This window comes from Anoplopoma fimbria, chromosome 21 (assembly GCF_027596085.1).
Source record: "Anoplopoma fimbria isolate UVic2021 breed Golden Eagle Sablefish chromosome 21, Afim_UVic_2022, whole genome shotgun sequence".
NCBI lineage: Eukaryota > Metazoa > Chordata > Actinopteri > Perciformes > Anoplopomatidae > Anoplopoma > Anoplopoma fimbria.
Window position 1 is genome coordinate 7,642,795 of NC_072469.1, and position 18,909 is coordinate 7,661,703.

An 18,909-nucleotide genomic window follows, 5' to 3' on the forward strand; every position below is an offset into this window, starting at 1 on the left:
AGAGGAGGCCTCACTGCAGATGTAGGCGTCCTCGTCAGAGTTGTCCCCGCAGTGGTTGATGAAGTCACACAGGTTGTCCTGAGGGATGCAGTGGCCGTTGGCACAGGCGTACTGCTCAGGTGTACATGGCTGGTCTGAAGGAAGAGGAGGGGAGCAGTGCAGGAAGCTGACATCATCGATCACCACATCGCCCATGTAGCTGATCCCTCGCTTCGCCCTGAACGCCACCTGACAAAGAACATCAAAGCTAGGATCTTTATCCCGTCTGTCAAACTATCATTTGACTCAGGAGTTGACGCTTAACATCATAAGAGCCGATAGCTGCTATTCCTATGAGTGATGTTCTGCTGTCAGTTTATGAAGCTCTAAGTGAAAAGAAGAAAAGGGCACTTGGCCCCAAAGCTCCTCAGTGTGAAAAGGTTCCTTCAGCTGCAGATGTACCAGCAGCGCAGATCTCAGTGTGTCCGGTCTGACAAAGGTTAACATGCACCAGTTTAAATGGTCAAAGTGCATTGTAGTTGGTCAAAGAGATGTCTGCTCCACTGCAATGACGCAGGATCTCTGTCTGTGTGGTCACACTGACCTGGAATAACCTCAGCAGGCAGACACCACGAAGGTATTGCAACTCTGATTACTGTCACGCTCACAAGTTAAGACTCATTAAGCTCAGTCAATTCATTGATCATCAAGTCTGCGCATACAATTTAGCCTGCCATGACAGAAATTAGGTCACTTACATTGATGTGCACAGAAAAGCCGCTAAGAGGCTGTCTTTCAAACTGAATGTCAATGATCCGCTGTCTATATATGTGAAAGTTATAATGACACTGAAATCATGTCAAGAGGGCTCTTCACTGTAAACTATTCTTATCTAAGCACCAGATACAAGTGCAAGTATTTCAAAAATTAGGAAAAGTTAGTAATGAATAATTGGCAGGGCCAGATTTGAAGACATTTCTTCAAAGTTATTGGATTCACAAGAATGTGACGGACAACCCACAAAAATGAATGCCACTGGCACAGTTCACTTAATAACATATAAATATGTAATATATTTTTAAAGTATGCAGCATCTTCAGAATGTAGTTAGAACATGCCACACTGAGCTAATGGAAATATACTTTTTTGCCCCTTTAAAATTGAACAAACTGCAGTAAACTCAGTCACTGGCTCAAAAAGCATAAAAAGAACTACAACTGAAGAGACAGTAATAAACATATTTGTGGGAAACTTATACAACCCAATGCAAGAGAAACAAAGACATTTGATGGAGTATTATTGGCTACAAAAATATGAACCTTTTCATTTCATAGAGTCTGATTATGTTACACGTTCTCTATCTCTAATAATTTACAGACCTGGAAGCCGTTTAATAACCCCAAGAACACTTCTCCTCGTCTCCATTTGTTGCCCTGGTTACCAGTCTGAGACCAAACCTCATGAGTGACGTTTCCATACTTCAACAGCACCTGAAAATATAGTGAACATAATAGACATGAGTTTTCTGATGAACCCGTTACACTGATTACAATTTCTCCCGATGAATATGGTATTTTTAATCGTCTTACCTGCAGTGACCCCACTGTGAATCCGCTCATGTGGTACCAAAAGACCAGCGTGCACTGTGGCCCGGTGGAGGAGATGACAGGTGTCTGGAGGGAGGTGGTTTGACCGTAGCCGCCGTTTGAACTGTCTGCACACATGTACCAACCCTCTGGACCACCTCTATCAGAGGAAAGACAGGAAGCACAGAAAAACATCAGAACTATGTGCCCAACTTGTGAGAGTCCAACAGTGAATTTTAGCATCATTAAGAGTCATTGTTGGGTTTGGATTGTTGTACACCTGAGTGAAGTTAGGTCATTGTTTTTATTTTCTTGTATATAAGTATTAAACACTACTGATCTGAGGACGGCCTCTGGAGACTGATTGCTTTAATGGTGCGCCATCTTTACCTACTGAGTAATGATGTATAGTTTTTAAGTTGAGCAGTCATTTTTTCTCTGGAATTGACCTTTTTTTGCGACGTTGATTATTCTTTTAAGTGCTTTTCAATCAAGCAAAAATGCCCAAAAATCTCTAGTTCCAGCTTCTCAACTGTTGCTTCACTTCTTTTATATTCCCCTTAGAGACGTGGCTTGACTTGGGTTGGATAAGACACAGCTTCCCCTCTCCATTTCACTCATGACTTATCGATGGAGAGCGAGTCAAGGTTGTTTCAGGAGCGAGGAAGGAGAGTTTTAGTTAGAGGGCCCGAGGGAAGAAATGTCTGAAATCTAGTGGTCAAAGTGCCAATTTCTGTGCTCACTGGTCACTCAATAAAACATAGATAAGGACAATCCGGTCGGTTTATCCGCTATAGATGGGCCATACTCACTCAGCTCACAGTACATTTAGCTTTCAGTAGAGAGAAAAGTCCTACGGCATAAAAAAAGAGCACTTAATTGCTCTGCTTTTCTTCTTTCTACTCCCCATCCCCCATTTTAGGGACATCTTATTTATTCTTTTTCATCATCCAGTATATTCCTTATTCATCTTTCATCTTTTTGTCTATGAACTGTCTGAAAATTGTAAAACAAAAGGCCTAAAATAATGTCGAATAATCTAAGATTGCATTTGGAAATTGCTTGTTTTATCCAACCAACTGTCCAAATTAGAAAAATATTTAATTTACTCAAATCAAATACGCATAGTTTGAGAAGTTGCAATCAGAGATTTTTTTTTTTTAAATAATTACTGTAGTTGCAGATATATTGATTTATCAACTTTTAAGATATTACTGTCTTGTTAATAGTATTTGGTGGTACTGACAGGGTGTGGTCATTAATAGGACGGTGGTACTGCTCTCCATCATGAATGCTCTCCCCTTGGTCAGGTGACCAGCGAAACGCGTGGATTGGGACCAAAGAGGAGTCTTCGCTCTTCCAACCACAAGTGTCACCGCCTTCAAAATCGCACCGTTCCTTCACTGGAGAACGAGAAAAGTGAATTATCACAAAAAGGCGGGGCAGGAAAAAACAAGACACAGCACTGTGAAAACATTAAAAAGCAATAATTAAATCTTTCAATGTAGAAAATATCAATATTTTACCACAGTTTTCTTCATCCGAGCCATCAGAACAATCCCGCCTGAAGTCGCACACTTTGCTGTTGGCAACACACTCCCCGTGTTTCCCACACACAAACTCTCCATCAGGGCAGCTATGGGGGTGAACTGTGGGGGCCGGGGTGGTCACTGAAGGGTTCGTGGTGTTCGCCGTGGGGAGCTCTCCTGGACCAAAGCACGGTTTAAAGAAAAATCAACAGGTGAAATATTATAATAGGGAAACACAGACATTGCCCTAAAAATGTTCAAATTTTCTGCTATGGCAGAGTTATTTACCATCATATGGGTCGCAGTCCAGGAAGGAAAGGTCATCAATGGCAATGTCCCCATTAAAATCATCTCCCACTGTCCCTTCTATCAGAATCTGACAATAAACACAAGATAATGTCAGTTAATTTAAAATTTGGGTTGCACCAACTGTTTATTAATCCTTTTTACAGTAAGCCATGCCAGTTAGCTAGCATTGATGGTATGAAGTCATCATTAATCAAAGCTATTGATTTTATGTTTGAAAATGGTCTACAGCTATTCTTTTTACCATATACATATAAAACCAAATCACCAAATAACGAACCTTTTAGAAAGGTACAACCATGCTTTTTGTTTCAATGTTTAAGTGTTTGAATGTATTTTCTTGCCTGTTTGCCACTTTGTGTTGCTACATACACTGAATTTAAAGGTTTTTTCAGCAGCTTTCCAACGCAACAAATAATTAGCTTAAAGATGATTGCTTCAGATGAGTTGCATCAACAGCCTCCAGCTCTGTTGAATTGGTGCCAAGAAGTTGAACATTCTTTGGAAATATTGAACTGACAGAGCCTGATATTAGCTTTCAAAGAAAACAGCTTCAACCTAAAAAAATAGAAAATGTTTTTTGCTGATAATGTTGTTGTAGTGACACACATGTGTATTGCAGAATAAACAAATAAAGCCTGTTAAATGTTTATTCAAAGCACTAGTAGGATTTAGAAAGTCACATTAGAATGATTCAAGCAGCAGTGTTGCGCAAACATGTTTTGAAATATTTTTCCAATAATAAGCCATTTCCACTTGCTGCCTTGGCAACCAGCTCTGGAAACAATTTAATGAACTTCAATGCTGCTTATCTCATTGTTGTTGTTTTTTTACATGCACTTTTTGTGAATTAGATGTGCTTACACTGTCTTATTAAATCTCAAATGCAAATTAGGAAGGAGTTAGATGGTACAACTGACTATCTTGATATCTAATCATTATCCTTTTATTTTTCTGGCAACATACCCACTGTGGGAACAAAAGGACCAGCCTGACTCTGAATTCAATTCACTAGTGTCTCTTCTATTTTTCACTTTTACCCTTTCTGCTGTCAATTAACTTGACTAACAGAGCTCCTGATTTCAATGGTAAAACAGAGAGAAAGCCTTTAACTGCCTGTCAAGTTACACTCAGTCATTAGTAATGACAGCAGAACATCCATCTTGGAGGGATCAATGTCGAGTAGTGAAGCTATTAAATACATCATCATGAAAACCTGTAGTTTACACTTAATCGCAGGCTCTTTGCTTCACTAGTGTTTCATTGTTGCCTGCTGGGGATCTGTGTTTACCCGTCGCTCATGTCTATACATCTGTCTTTGATTTCACAAGGGGAGGAAATGCAAATGATTTAAAGCACGATGTGATGTGAATCTAAGTGGTATTATAGTAGACTACACAACAGTACATAATGACTTTAAAACGAACTTAATTTGCACCAGCTACAACATTCAAATACTGCTGTAAGCATCAGGAATAGTCTTTTCTACCCAAAAAAGTATGCTTTTATGTTTTATTCTGTCATGTTTGTCATCACGAATGTGCTGGATAACAGGGTAACTGTTACAGTGAAAAATGTTTCGGTGGTTACTTCTTTTTTAATATTTGTTGCTTATTTTGTCTCTCTCTCAATCTTTCAAACCAGAGTCATTGATTGTTGGAACAGTGGAGAAACCAACAAAGACTGTGTTTCGACAATCAGTGAGGTACAATTACTGTTGTTGGAAAAGAGTCTGGTTGCTTTGAGGAGAGACTATTAACTGTATGTTTTGTTCTTGAATAAATTGTAATAATTGTCCAAACCCTTGTTCATTTTATTTATTATATACAGTATTCACTGCCGATTGTTACCGTTCTCGTTAAAGACAAATGCCAGATGTTAATGAGTGTTAGTGGGTGGTTTTTTTTGTCCAGTGGGAAATGGGCTGAATACAGTAATAATCCATCATGGTTTTCAACTAACTTGATAAACCTTTCCTCTGTGAACATTACATTTTTTAATGAATGCAAGGGATGTCAAGGGCATATCTGAAGCATATTCCGTCTTTCTGCAAAGTAAGAAATAACATTTGATGACAGGAATCTCCTGAACACACTCAATGACACCGAAGCCTAAAAACACATTGAAATATTTTGTATTGCCCATTTTGGATCAGTTTCTGGAGCGATTACTTACCTGGAAAGGCCGAGCGCTGGTGATGTAGAGAGTCTTCCTGTGCCATAGGTTTCCTTGTGCTCCGTATCGGACCCACAGCATCTGCCCTCGGCCTGTAGTGGTCGTCCTGAGGTGCACTGCCAAGCAGAACACATGTGAGCCGAACATGTGGTAGTGGAAGCGGAAAACACAGCGGTGGTGGGACCTGGACGGGTCCTTTCCCCGCTGGTGGGTCGGTTGGAAGACTCTGCTCAGCAACACAGCCGTGTCTTTGAACTCCTGGGGGACGGAGGACTCGATGTAGAGGTAGTGGCCGTAGCTGGTGCCCAGTGTGTGGTCCTTCCAGGGCCCCGTGTTAATGGTCGGAGTTGGGCCTCGGATGCGGGTCCAGTCAAACACATCTCCTCCACTGCGTTCTTGTTTCCAGCTGCACAGCCCGTGTTCAAAGTTACACTGCAGCTCTGGAGCTGTGAGACATGACAGGAAATGAACCAACACTGGAGCCAGACACTTTATACTTCTACACCACATTTCAGGGGGAATTATTGACCTTTTTTTACCACTACATTTATTTGACAACTATAAATACATTACCTTAAGGTTTTACAAACTAAGCATATCATTTTTATATAATTAAAATGATGATTTAATCTTTGAAAAATCATAGGATAGATAGCATGTCATGAAAAATGTTATAAACTGTGAGAAATATTTCATATTATAGTATGTCATAAAAATGTCATAACGAAGTACAGTCATAAAAAAGTAATTGTAAAGTATGCCATTAAGAATACCGTAAATAACTCATAGCATAGTGAATCATGGAAAATGCAAATGTTAGAGATTTAACCATACAGTATATAAAATAGTTCAAATTAGCTCCACCTTCTCCAGCTACAACAATAAAATGCAACTTACACTTCAATGAATCAGTAATAATAATAGTATAACAACTACAGGGAACATTTACATTTGATTCTTGAAGGAAGATGTTGCTTTTTAATGCAGGCCTTTTACTTGTAATGGTGTATTTTTATATTGCAATACTCTTTGCTTAAAAGAGTTGATGTAGTGTTGAATGCCTATAACATTGTCAGGCTCACTTTGGACAATTTGAAAGACATCATCTTTTTTAGTCCGCACATTCTTCTTACTCGACAAAACCCAGCTTCTACATTACCCAAAATGCAATTCGATCACTGACAGTTCAGGTCTAGAATTTGCTGGGGTTTATGTATGTATGTTTTTTTTATTTTCAAACTTGTAGTTTTCAGCCCCGCAAGTGGTGAGGTATTTTATTTTGATCTGGAACCACGAATGGGTTTTCTTTTTTCAAATATGTTGTAGTACTCTGTAACCTGTAAACAGACTTTGATGTTCCTCTTTAGAAAATGATCTGAGTATTTTATCCACCACCAACAATTTGTAACCGAAAGGGACACTCACAACATCCCTCCTCATCGGATCCATCCCCACAGTCATCCACAAGGTCACAGAGCTGCAAGTGCTCCACACACGCCTTAGTATGCGTGCAGTGGAAATGTGTGTGCGTGGGGCAGTCTGCCACCGCAGGGGGCATGGAACAGTTGTTGAAGGTGATATCATCCAAGGCGGAGACCCCATCGAACACACCGAGGCTGATCTTAGCCAGAGCGATCTGGAAGGGCTGGGTGATGCGTCCCAGCTGTACGGTGACCTGGTTCCAACGGGTTCCCTGGTCGTACAAAGTCCGCCATATGACAGTGTTGTTTTGGACCCCGTTGATTCGAAGGTACATGTCTGCAGCCCCCACGGACATACCCGAGTTATAATGCCTGAAGGAGTTGAGGTAGAGACAGAAGGTAGAATGCTATGTGTGCATTCTGTGGCATTATACTTTTGACATGATTTCCTCACACCAGATGCGGTAAATCCCAGATTCCTCTTGTGATGATGCATATGCTTGCTGGATATTATACATGAGGGCTTTTGATTACTATGCAGAAAAAAAAATGAAATTTATGAACCTCCAGTCATTCTCTGCCAGGAGTATGCCTCCAATCATCCAGTGGAAAACATTCAATCTGTCATTTGACATAAACTTTAAGAGGCCACAAAGCTGTCAAAACATGATATATTCAGATGCATATCATCTCATTGTGTTTGGCTGTGACACAAGAGATGCTCAGAGAGCAGAGCTGAGACAGGTGAAATGATGGGGGAAAGGGAAAAAACATAAAGGATGAGAGGCAACAAATGGAAAAAGTCTAACATTCCCGGTGGCTCTGCATATTCTGGTTATGATAACGTGTCATGTTGAACAACTTCATAGAGTGGAGAAGGAAGCCACACTGTGACGCTCACCAGAAGGTCATGGTACACCCGGATGCAGACTGTTTGAACCAGGGTCCTCTGAGAACAGCCCTCGGATAAAGACTGCTACTGTTCTTCATTATAAACATGAAGTGTCCTGCAGTGAGTGAGACAACAGTTACTATTCAAACCATATCAGTGTTAACTTTATTACACACCTCCACATTGCAGCTGACAACCTGTTGAATCACCTTTAAAAAAGCTAAAAGTGTTACGGGTGCAGACAGACTATTCGACTTTAACGGCTTCGCTCATCGCTGTTGGTGCCAGATGGGTCAATTTCATCCTCTCAGATATATTTCACCCTCTGGGATTTTAGTGCACAACAAAGTCTACCAAGTATATTAAGATTCATGGGATAGACGAAACATATCCTGTCGACTGCAGTCGCCATGCCAAAAACGTTTTGTAGATGAGACCAGTCAGAGGACAACAGCAAAGGCTCATTTGTTAACAGCCAGGCTGCAAACGCACAAATGGCTGCTCGGTGCAGCAGTGATGTGCAGCGGGCCATTTCCTTTCACACGGACCAACGAACCATGCACATCCTTAAAAGCAAGTTGGGTTTAATGTTTTCAAGCTGACAAACTGCACACAAAACATTTTATGCCTTTTTAGGCTGATTATTTTACCTAAAAATGTATTGCCATAGAACCTACTTAACGGCAATTTAATCCTATCCTATATACTGTGAATATTTATAGGTATAGATATGGGGGAGTTTAGCTTTCTGTTTTTCCCACCATGATTGGATTTAGCAACCCCCTCATTTATTTATGTGGAATAACAAATTAAATCCCCAAGTTTGAAATTAATCTACAATATTCTACATTTAAAATGGGATTTGAAGGCAGCTTAACACCAAATAACATGATTTCCACTAGAGTCAAAAGCTGAGATTGCAGTCACTACTACTCTGCTTAGTTAGATTTCTTCTTCATGGTTAACTTTAACTACTGCCTGATTTCATTATGTTGCATAAGAAACTGAATTTACAAGACATCAGTTCATCAAAATGGATTTTTTTTAATTACGGATAACACAGAGGGAAAGTTTAAGCTTCAGCTCGAGTTCATTAGTTTTTATATAGTAAAATAAATGGCAAAAGTCAAATTCATGTGTTAACTACATTATTACTTATATGTTCATAACATTATACTAAATTGAACCCTGGGGGAAATTACAGCGGACCATAGACAGTCACTGTGTTTTGGCTAAGTCCATTCTGCTCGATGCTGCACAGTATGCGGTGGTGGTGTGTTGAAGCTGTAAAGTTCTCTTGGCTCCTATTATGAGCCTAACTGCCAAGCAGACACAGCTTGAACACCACCACATACCTGTGCCTTGTTTTGAATCTTTGAATGTTCACATTCATATTGTCTAAACCTTCACACAGATTCTCTCCCTAGGATATGTGTCATTTTCACAAAGCTTGAAGCAAACGTCTGAAACTAACGGAGCATCTTTTCACAACATGTTCACACAAAACAAATGTTGTTGCTAAAAAAAAACTGCATAATATCAAGACAACTTACAAAAACATTCCTTTGTTAAATCCATAAAGCCAGCCTAACGGTTACAGGTTTTCTGGAGGTTAGATGTGGAGAAAAAGCCTGAGTATAAAGATGCGATGAGGCATAATATACAGTAACATGTTGTGGAACATAAACCTGGGAAAGGCCAGCATAGTATTGTGTCTTCCAGTGAGGGACTGGGTGTTAATATGCAGAATGGTTACAGCATACGTCCCTTTCTATTATTCACATGGCTGAGAAAGCATTTCTCCATGAAGTGCCTATCGCTCAAAAACAGACAGAAGAGGGATTTTCTTTCCTTCCACCAAACGTTGATATGATCTGTACATAATATATTTCGCCAGTTGTTTCTGACCAAACACTCGGACGCAGTGAAATCATCTTATTGGCTCATAATATTTTTCTGTTCTTATACCAGAGACTTTAGATGGAAACTTCATATCGCAGATGACAGCAATGCTACTGAACATGTGAGGTGTGTTTGTTTCTGTACCCTCAGTGCTGTTTGTAGAGTGATCCAGAGGTGGTGGGTGGTAGCCTGGAGGCACCTCCACAGAACAGCCCCGGACCCAATCAAAGCCATCGCCAAGGGTGAGCTCGTACCAGCCACAGGAACCATCCTCAAAGTCACACTCGAAGGCTGAATGAGTAGAGAGATAGAAAAAGATTAAAATGAAGTAGAGACTGATAGTTCATTCTTTTGTGTGACACTGACTCAGAGCTCCAGAAAAGATACTGAAGGACAATGTGGTAAGATTTTTATGTCAACTTCTGTTTCCAAGATCAATAATACTTTTAAACTGACATGGATGAGAAGTAATTGAAGTGCTCTGAAAAATGATTGAGATTTGAAATTTCCACAGTGACACTGGGAGATCTTCAAGTGCTGAGGAAGATTGTGTGAAACAATCAAATGAAACAATCAAATACGCCAAAATTCACAATCTATTGCTTAGATATCTGGTTATTTTAGAAAAAGTAAAAAAGTAAAAGTCTTTGTTCATAAAAATTGGAGAAACAAAACTCCCAAGATGCATTCTGACAACTGACAATCAGCGGTTATAAAAATCAATTCACTTTTGGATCCTGGGTTAAAGAGTTAGGGTGTGTTGTTGGAATGAGCGCTATGGACTGTGACTATTCCTAGCAGCATGATTGGGAATTAATCACAAAATAAAACATTAGAATAAATGTATTGCATTTTCTCTGATGGTCTTTATAAATTGCTGCATTTGTTACTAGTAGTAGGCTCTGAGGAAAACTGAAAGCAATCAGGATGTCTCTCTGGCAGCGGCGGCGACAATAATACCACTTGAAACCGCTACGAAGAGTGAAATTTGAAAGCTTGTCTATTGCCACTTAAAGTACCAAAGAGGACATAATTTGAATAAAAAATTGTTATTGGAATACAAGCTTCCAACCAGTTAATTGACCTTGTGGTGAGATTGTTGCATCAACTATTTCAATAAACTTTTTTTTACATCTGGATAAACCCACTGGTTTTATTTATTTATTTAGCCTTCACTGACAAAACAAATGCTACAAATAGGATGTGGATTATTTGAATGGGTTACTTGGCAACAAGGTTCTTACGGCAGTCGGCTTCGTCCTCTCCTTGGGGACAATGTTGGGTGAAGTCACACACTTTGCTCTCGTCGATGCACTCGCCACTGCCACAGGCAAACGACAAGGGAGGGCAAACAGGTGGGGGAAGTGAGCTGCTCTCTGTAACAGGAATATAAAAATGAAAGATTAATACAATCTATATAAGAGCATTCAGTTGAAAGAGGCTCTTTGATTACCGAGAGCGATCATATCAGATGTAGACCCCCAGATACAAAGAGCTACAGTTGTTATTTCTGACTCCTACCAAGTGATTTAATCATTAAAGAGCACTCATAATGAAACCAGGGTGGATTAATATAGATGAGCTCAGCTTCATCCAGACAAGAGCAAGTACATTAGCTGAGTTATGGAAGATTAGACTCAACTGTGAAGTAATAACTGAATTTCAGATACTTTGATCAATAGTAAGTCCGAGACCCCATCTCTTAAATGAATGAACTCAATTTCATTCTGCTTATGAGTAGCATTGGAAATATTAAGTTAGAAATTGACCATTTTTAAATTGCCTTTAGCTGGCTATTGAAAATAAGTCTTTAAATGGTGTCTGCTGAAGTTAACTGCATTAACGTTCTGTACTTGGGCTGAGATATGCTGGCAATTATGTGAGATCAGCAAACTGCATTTACTTATAGAAAGAATAAAAGTTGGAACACGAAGTAAAGTTGCCAACAAGCTAGAAAACAGCTGACTTTTTTCTCATTCAGCATCCACATGCAATGTCATTTAACTCATTGTTAATATAAAAATATTGAATAGTGCAACTTTATTAAGTACAAAATGTCTCGTGCTTCTGTACCAACCCTGTCTCCTGTAAATTGTGTTTATTTGAAAACTTAATTTTCAACAGTCAATATGTTTTGAAGTAAACAGGATGATGCCCGGATTAAATTTTAGCTTGCATACAACCTAATGATTAAAAGTTGTATTTAATGTATCTTGCACTATATAGCCTTACTTTTCAAGACAGGGTTGTCTGTACAGTTTTAGGATATTGCACATAGTGTCTCACTAGCTATCTCTTCTCAGCAAGATAAAATATCTGATAAAATGATTAAACTAGTACTTTACATTTGAAATGATCCATTTGTACATCAATAACTCACAACATGTTACCTTGAATTCTCTAAGAAAACTCGCATACTTACACGATGAAGAGAGACTTCAAAAATGGATTAAATCCTTTATGAATTGAAGTAAATAGAGGCCAGGTTTAACAAAAGCAAAACTAGATCAAAAGCTTACCTAATCTAAAACACAACCACCACTACAACTAGACAAACGAGACTTTGAGTTGTGTGAGGGTTTGTAAACAGAATTTTGATTTTGTTTTTCTTTTGGTAAACCAGGCTTCCGTTTAGTTCACTCCATCAAAGATTTTCGCCGTTTTCTGAGTCTCTGTGCACAGTGGAGGCATGCAAGAGAAAACACAGAAGAAAAACAAAGGATTCACGATAACCTGCTGTGAGTAATTGACATACAAATGGTATTTTTAAGGGTGAAGTATTCCTTTAAGGGTTCATAAAAGCAGAGATTCTTGAGAGTAGAGACAAAATGAGAATATCAATTAGGCATGTAAAAGGATAGCCGTAATGAATTACATGCAGGCCAGCTCATTCCCAACACATACACAGACACTCACTCGTGCAGAGAGTGTGATTTGTGATAACAGGGTGTAAATGAGGTGTCAGACTCCAGCTGAAACGACATTAACATGTTTCTGTTTTATTTTCCCCCACATCCATTCAATTATAAGCCAATAAGTAACGGTTATATTGTTATTATATGTGCCTGTGCACTTAATCTGATTTGATGTTGTGAATCCATAACTCAACAAAGGCAATGTGCAACAAATTGATTGGCTATGAAGTAGTTGGGGGGGGGAAAGGATATGGTACATAAAGAATCTTATGAAGTGACTGTTATGACAGGTAGTTAGCAATATTAGATGAGAGCCACATATCAAAACAACATCCTTGTATTCCCTCTCTCACATGTCAGACTATACAGATGTGTCATATATATAGTAATAACCCTTTAGCCTGTGTAGTAAAGTGTGTTTAGTATATCAATGTGACATGCATTCTCCACTGGAGCTTTCACTTTAAAAATGATTTGGAGTTTAGCTCTGTGTGTTGTGCTCTACTGTTCATTATCAGGTTAAATGCTTTGTATATGATAACATGAACCATACTTTTTGAGATGTGGAGCATGTTGGGAGCAGAGGACAGAGCTTTTTGGTCAATTTTAACCGAACCCTGTTGCGTTTTGTCAAATAGTCTGGTTGGTTTGGGGTGGTGTGAATGCTCATTTGAACTCTGGTTCAGACTAAACAACCAAACTTAGGTTAGCCGCTCTGAGTGCTTCTAGTCGAAAATATCTGAAATTTTCACAAAAGTGCTGCTGAAGTCATTATAGAAAATGGAGGAGAAGCTTGTTTTGGCCGTGTCTGGCTGTCCTGAGCATTATATTTTAGGCAAACACTATCCTAACAAAATTTTTAGGAGCAGATTGGTGGACGATGAATGTTGATGGGGAGTGTTATGTTTTTATGGCCGTATGCTTCGCCTCTGACGGAACGTCCTCCTTGCTGTAGTGTTACGGTTGTCAGATTGAGCATAGTTACAGAGAAATGTCTCTAAAGTGAACTTCAGTTGAAGTGAGGCTCAAGTGTTGCCAAAGACAGTAATCAATGAGGCAGCCCCTTTTAGGCTTATGTACCATACTGTAGGGGAGAAACTGGAAATATTAGAAAAAACAACTGTAGCACTCTTGCTACCAACAACAAATACGTAATCCATCCTAAATAAAGCATTGACTTCAGACAGCTTGCCTGCAGACCTTCGCTGGTGATTAATAAATGAATGAGAAAGTAGGATCATCAGTTATTTTTAAATGTATATATTCAGTAAAAACATCATTCTTTGCAATTCAAGCTCACAATGTCAAACATCCTTGAAAAACTGTGGTGCTTGAGCTCAGAAAGTTGACATCTAACTTAAACCTGTGACATTAATTAAACATCTAGTGCTGCTCTCTCTCCAATTTACACTCTGGCCTTGATGCTCGACTAGATATGGACCTAAAAAATCTGAAGGTCACAGGTTATAGCATAAATGACAAAATCAATAAAGCTCAGCTCCTTGTTTTACAGCCATAGAGCAGGAACATCCTATATAAGATGAATAATAGCAGCTGTAAAGATGCTATAGTTTGGGCTTGCTGCTGAAATACCTGTTTATAACTGAGGCGACACGTAAAAATGATGTAGAAAATGCTAGAAAGGACGGTGCTTTATCAGCCAGGGTGTTCAGTGTATCATATTCATCACTGAGCTGCAGGCTTCGCACTGTGAAAGACATAAATAAACCCGGTCATTGTGGCTCTGACTGCCCAATGTTCTGTGCAGGGAAAATGTTTAGCAAGCCCTATTTTAATGATACAGTTATTCTGTCATGAAACCCATCCATTAGTGTCTTCCCATGTTATCACTATTCAAAACAGGTTTGTGGTGGTCTGTTTATGTGTGGCGATATTTTAGAAAATTTCAAGGTCTGAACTTGTCCCGTCTGTGTAGTGAGGTGTTATTAATGGTAGCAGTACCAGGCACAGTCACGCAGCCGGGGCTGAAGGATAGGTCGTCGATTGCAATGACCTCTGAGGCTTCGCTGTCAGCTGAAAGTTGCCCTCGAATCACCACCTGGAAGAAAACATTTAAGAAGTCACCTCTTTTCATTATATCAAAACAATTTGTTTGTCTTTGTGTATTCTGGACGTTCAGTATGTGTGTGCTTTAGTGCATTTGGATGCAGCATGAGATATATGTCTGCATGCATTACAGTTACATTTAGCAGACGCTTTTATCCAAAGCGACTTACAATCAGTGGTATATTACATATCATTCACCCATTCACACACTGATGACAGGCTACCATGCAAGGTCTAAGACTCTAACTAACATTCATGCAACATCCAGTCCACACCGATGGCAAGCCTTCGGGAGCAACTGCCCAAGGACACATCGACTGCCGAAGCCGGGTATCGAACCACCGACCCGGGAGAACTACCTTGCTCTCCACTACGCCACAATGCGTGTGTTAACACTGAGACTCTGAGGAAAACAAAACTATTCTGTCTATGCAGCTAAGGCCATTGGTTTTGCAGCTATTTTGTCATTGGAAAAATTTAAATTGTGACCAGATAATGGCTCTATATGAAAAAAACAGCTAATTTAACAAAGTCATTACAATACAACCTGAGAAGGACATTACATTCCATGACTATCCCCCTAATAGTTGTTGAGATTTTTACAGTTACAGGCAGACATTACCATCCCCAGAGCCACAATGCTACAGTAGATAGCTATAGACACACATATCACAATATCTATGACTGTCCCAGTGCTAATAATATCAAAGCTGCACTGATCAAAGTCCACAGAAAAGCTTTATCTACACCAGTGGAGTTTTATAACCCCTCATGTATGACTGATCTGAACAAACCCTGGATTGTGTCATCATGGGGGATGGGAAAACGCACTCTCAAATACACCACTTTTTATTGGTCACACTTGTCAGCTGGTATTTGTTTCCTAAACCTAGACTGTGAGGCTATAAAATAAATACAATCTGTGGGATAATAGCAATGACTGTGTATATATATATATATATGTCTGTTTATTTAGGATTTCACAGACAGACCAGCGTGTTTATCTGATCCAGACAGTGTGCCCTAAGAAAATCTTGGGTATTTCTATCCACATAGCCACTTAGTTATTGTCAGTAGAAGCAGCTCTTCAAACTTATAGATGTTACGTTTTAAGCCAACTGTTCAGTTTTGTTTTTTGTATGCACAAATCTTAATAAAGCTGTCCAAAGACCAGTGTTTCTACATTTAGAGAGCAACTGCAAAAGCCAGGGGGTATTTAAGCAAGTGAAAAAGTGCAGCTCATTAAGGGAACTGGCGGAAATTGAAATCACCATAAATGAATGTGGTAAACAAAAACCCAATTAACTCAGATGCCTTTAAAACAGGAAACAGCTTAATGGAGGGGAGAGTGAATGTTACCATGCTATTAAACTGACAGATGGTGAAGGCAGAGAGCAGGAGAAGGGTGACACACTGACATTGTCTGAGGATAAACTGGAGGAAGGACACAAACAGCAGGACTCCAGATGGCCTCTGAAGGGTCCAGTTGGGTCAGTACACCCTTGCTGCACATAAACGGCTCCTGTTGTGGAGCTCAGTTCTGCTGTGATGACTTCATCAATCTCAAGGAAACTTATAGTTTATATTTTTGATTCTGATGACCTAACGGTTTTATGTTCAATATTCACATTTCTTTAAGAACTGTTTTGTCCGTCAGCGGTCAGATATCATATGGTTTAATACTGAAACTGCTGCTGGAAATAAGGTTAATGAGAGCAGTGACAGTGAACCGCAACGATAAAGTAGCAGGCCAGAGAACCAACACAAAGAGCTGAAAGATGCAGAAAAGCTCAAAAGGTTTAAAGGGAACTCCAGTCTGGTGATGATTCTCAATGGTTTCACTTCACATGCAACTAGTCATGTGTTCCGTAGGAAATATGAAAGTAAATTAAAAAAGGTTCCTAAACGAAATGGTGTACAAGGACAGTCCTTCAAGACTTTTGTAAGAAATAGGAGACCCAAAAAGAAATGTGTCTTTGGTCTTAGATAAGATGCAAAATACCATGATATATGTCAGATGTACATTTTCAATCTAGTATTATTTTACTTTACAATATTAACAGCTATAAACAACTCTATTGTAATACATTTTGAATGTCACTGACCTGAAAACTGTGATTGCTGGAGATCGTAATCACTGCCCGCTGCCACATTTCCAGCTGTGTTTGTGTGGAGTGTTTCAACACCTCTGTGCTCTGACTCAGCGGTTGATTCTGAACCAGAACCCAAAGATCTCCATGTTGTGCCCCAACATAATGGTAGAAGCTCATCTGTCGAATGAAAAAGCACGTAAGATATCACCAGTTGCTGTAATGTGGTTGCTGATGGTTTTTGTGTGCATGAAACCAGAGGATTTTGTTACCTGGCAAGTGTGACTGGGCAGGAAGAATGGACTGTTCAGGTCCGCGGTGGTTCTGTTTCCACTGACGGGTAAAAGGGACAGGAAATGTGCTAAAGGAGGGCGAGAAGTGTGGGGGAGCATGAATGAATAAAGCAGATAAAGTATAAGGTAAAAGTTCAAGATTAATTATCACTAAATCCCATATGACAGATGTCATATGGGACCTACCTGAAGTGTTGTTGGTGTGGTCTTCTTTGATTCCCGGGACGTCCGTTGTTCTGTTCCATCCAGAGAGCGTCTCGGAGCTCTGGATCAGGTCACAGAATCCCTCCTCAAAGTCACACCTCTTATATCTAGAGCCTTTTAATTAAAAAACAAACATTTTTCACTAGGGCTCTTTTGCGTTTCTCCCTGAAATAAAGTTTGTTATGAATCTGTGATTTGGGACTAAGTTGTGAGTTCTACACACAATAGAGATTCGTCAACTCTGCAGAGCTCAGAAATAAAGTGGTTTCTCATTATAAGCATCTAAGTAATCTTATTTGACTTCACAGCCAAATGTGCAACAAGGGACTGCAAAGACTTAGTGATACTATGGTATTTTGAAAGGTATGCCAGGCAGATGTAAATAAATTAATATCCTCACAGAAGTTCTAGTATTTGCCACAGACCTCTAACCAAAAGCCCATTCATAAGAATCCATTAACCTCGAGATGAGGCAACAAGAAGCTCAAAATACTAACTCATTTCAGCACCACTCAATTTTTTGCCTGAACTAGGGCTCTTATGCATTGCCTAATTTTTAATTTTTCCATTTCTTACTTGTAATCTTACTTTTTTAATCGCTTTAAATTTTTCCACCAAAGACAAGCATAGTAATATTGTTTGATGTCAATTCAAAACAGATTTATTTTTAGAAGGAATGGTTTCAATTTTGTTTCATATTTATTCTCAATATTATCTAGATTAAGGTCTTCCTTGTTGTCAAGTATTTTGGTACATTTTGTAAAAAAGGAAAAAAGATAAGTTTAATGAAATCTTAATTAAAATGGTAAAAATGAAACACCACAGTATGTTTTACATTTTGTACTATCTTGTAATTTGCAAGTGCCTTCATCAAAAAAGAGAAATAAATATATTAAAAAAAATAGTACAGTTATTTTGTGTGTGAAATACATTTCATCTGGAAAAAGGCTTGATGGTTTTGAGTGAACGGCCTTAAAGGTACATCATGGGTATGTTGTATCCACCCTGTAGTTCACTCTCCATGTTGTCACTGACAATCCACAAAAAAATCTTGCCAAATTATCGTATCATTAATAATTGTGACACTGTGTATCATTTAGGGCTTTACTCACAGTCTTCCTCGTCGCTGCCATCTCCACAGTTGTCAGTGAAGTCACACACACGGTCCTCAGGAACACACGACCCCTGGGAGCAGCTAAACTCCTGCGATGAACAACCGCCAACTGACCCCAGAGGGAAGGCCATCAGCAGCCACACCAAAACCAGCAACGTCATCTGACTGGTTATTGTTTGTCCTTTAACTACCAAACCTTCTCTTGACTTCAAAGTAAAGCATTTTGTTGCTAGGACGTGAGGACGAACGTCAGTCGAGGTAGAGCTTTTCTTCACCGAGTACAGTCTGCTTGGATCTTGAAGTCTGTTAGCACGTTGTAAAGAGTAATAAAAGGCTTTTATGGCTGTGACACAATATGGGTCACTTTGCTGGTTAATGTGTCCATGCTAGCAGCTCTGTGAGGCTGTACTCAGGCACAGCAGTGTTTTTAGCTTAA

The 18,909-nt window shown here is 39.4% G+C and overlaps 1 protein-coding gene across 1 annotated transcript in view; it reads right to left on the reverse strand.

Annotated features, from left to right (window-relative positions):
- The window catches only part of malrd1 (MAM and LDL receptor class A domain containing 1), a 51,411-nt gene extending 32,777 nt beyond the window's left edge, over positions 1-18,634 (reverse strand). Inside the window, exons 1-16 of the mRNA XM_054623308.1 lie at positions 18,472-18,634; positions 17,342-17,473; positions 17,135-17,223; positions 16,878-17,042; positions 14,668-14,764; positions 11,035-11,166; positions 9,935-10,081; positions 7,898-8,003; positions 7,001-7,368; positions 5,576-6,021; positions 3,383-3,470; positions 3,092-3,271; positions 2,812-2,968; positions 1,569-1,725; positions 1,359-1,469; positions 15-228 (exon numbers count right to left, since the gene is read on the reverse strand). Of these exons, the coding sequence (XP_054479283.1) occupies positions 15-228; positions 1,359-1,469; positions 1,569-1,725; positions 2,812-2,968; positions 3,092-3,271; positions 3,383-3,470; positions 5,576-6,021; positions 7,001-7,368; positions 7,898-8,003; positions 9,935-10,081; positions 11,035-11,166; positions 14,668-14,764; positions 16,878-17,042; positions 17,135-17,223; positions 17,342-17,473; positions 18,472-18,634 (2,752 nt within the window). The remainder of the gene's footprint in view (positions 1-14; positions 229-1,358; positions 1,470-1,568; positions 1,726-2,811; positions 2,969-3,091; positions 3,272-3,382; positions 3,471-5,575; positions 6,022-7,000; positions 7,369-7,897; positions 8,004-9,934; positions 10,082-11,034; positions 11,167-14,667; positions 14,765-16,877; positions 17,043-17,134; positions 17,224-17,341; positions 17,474-18,471) is intronic.
- Positions 18,635-18,909: the final 275 nt, after the last annotated feature.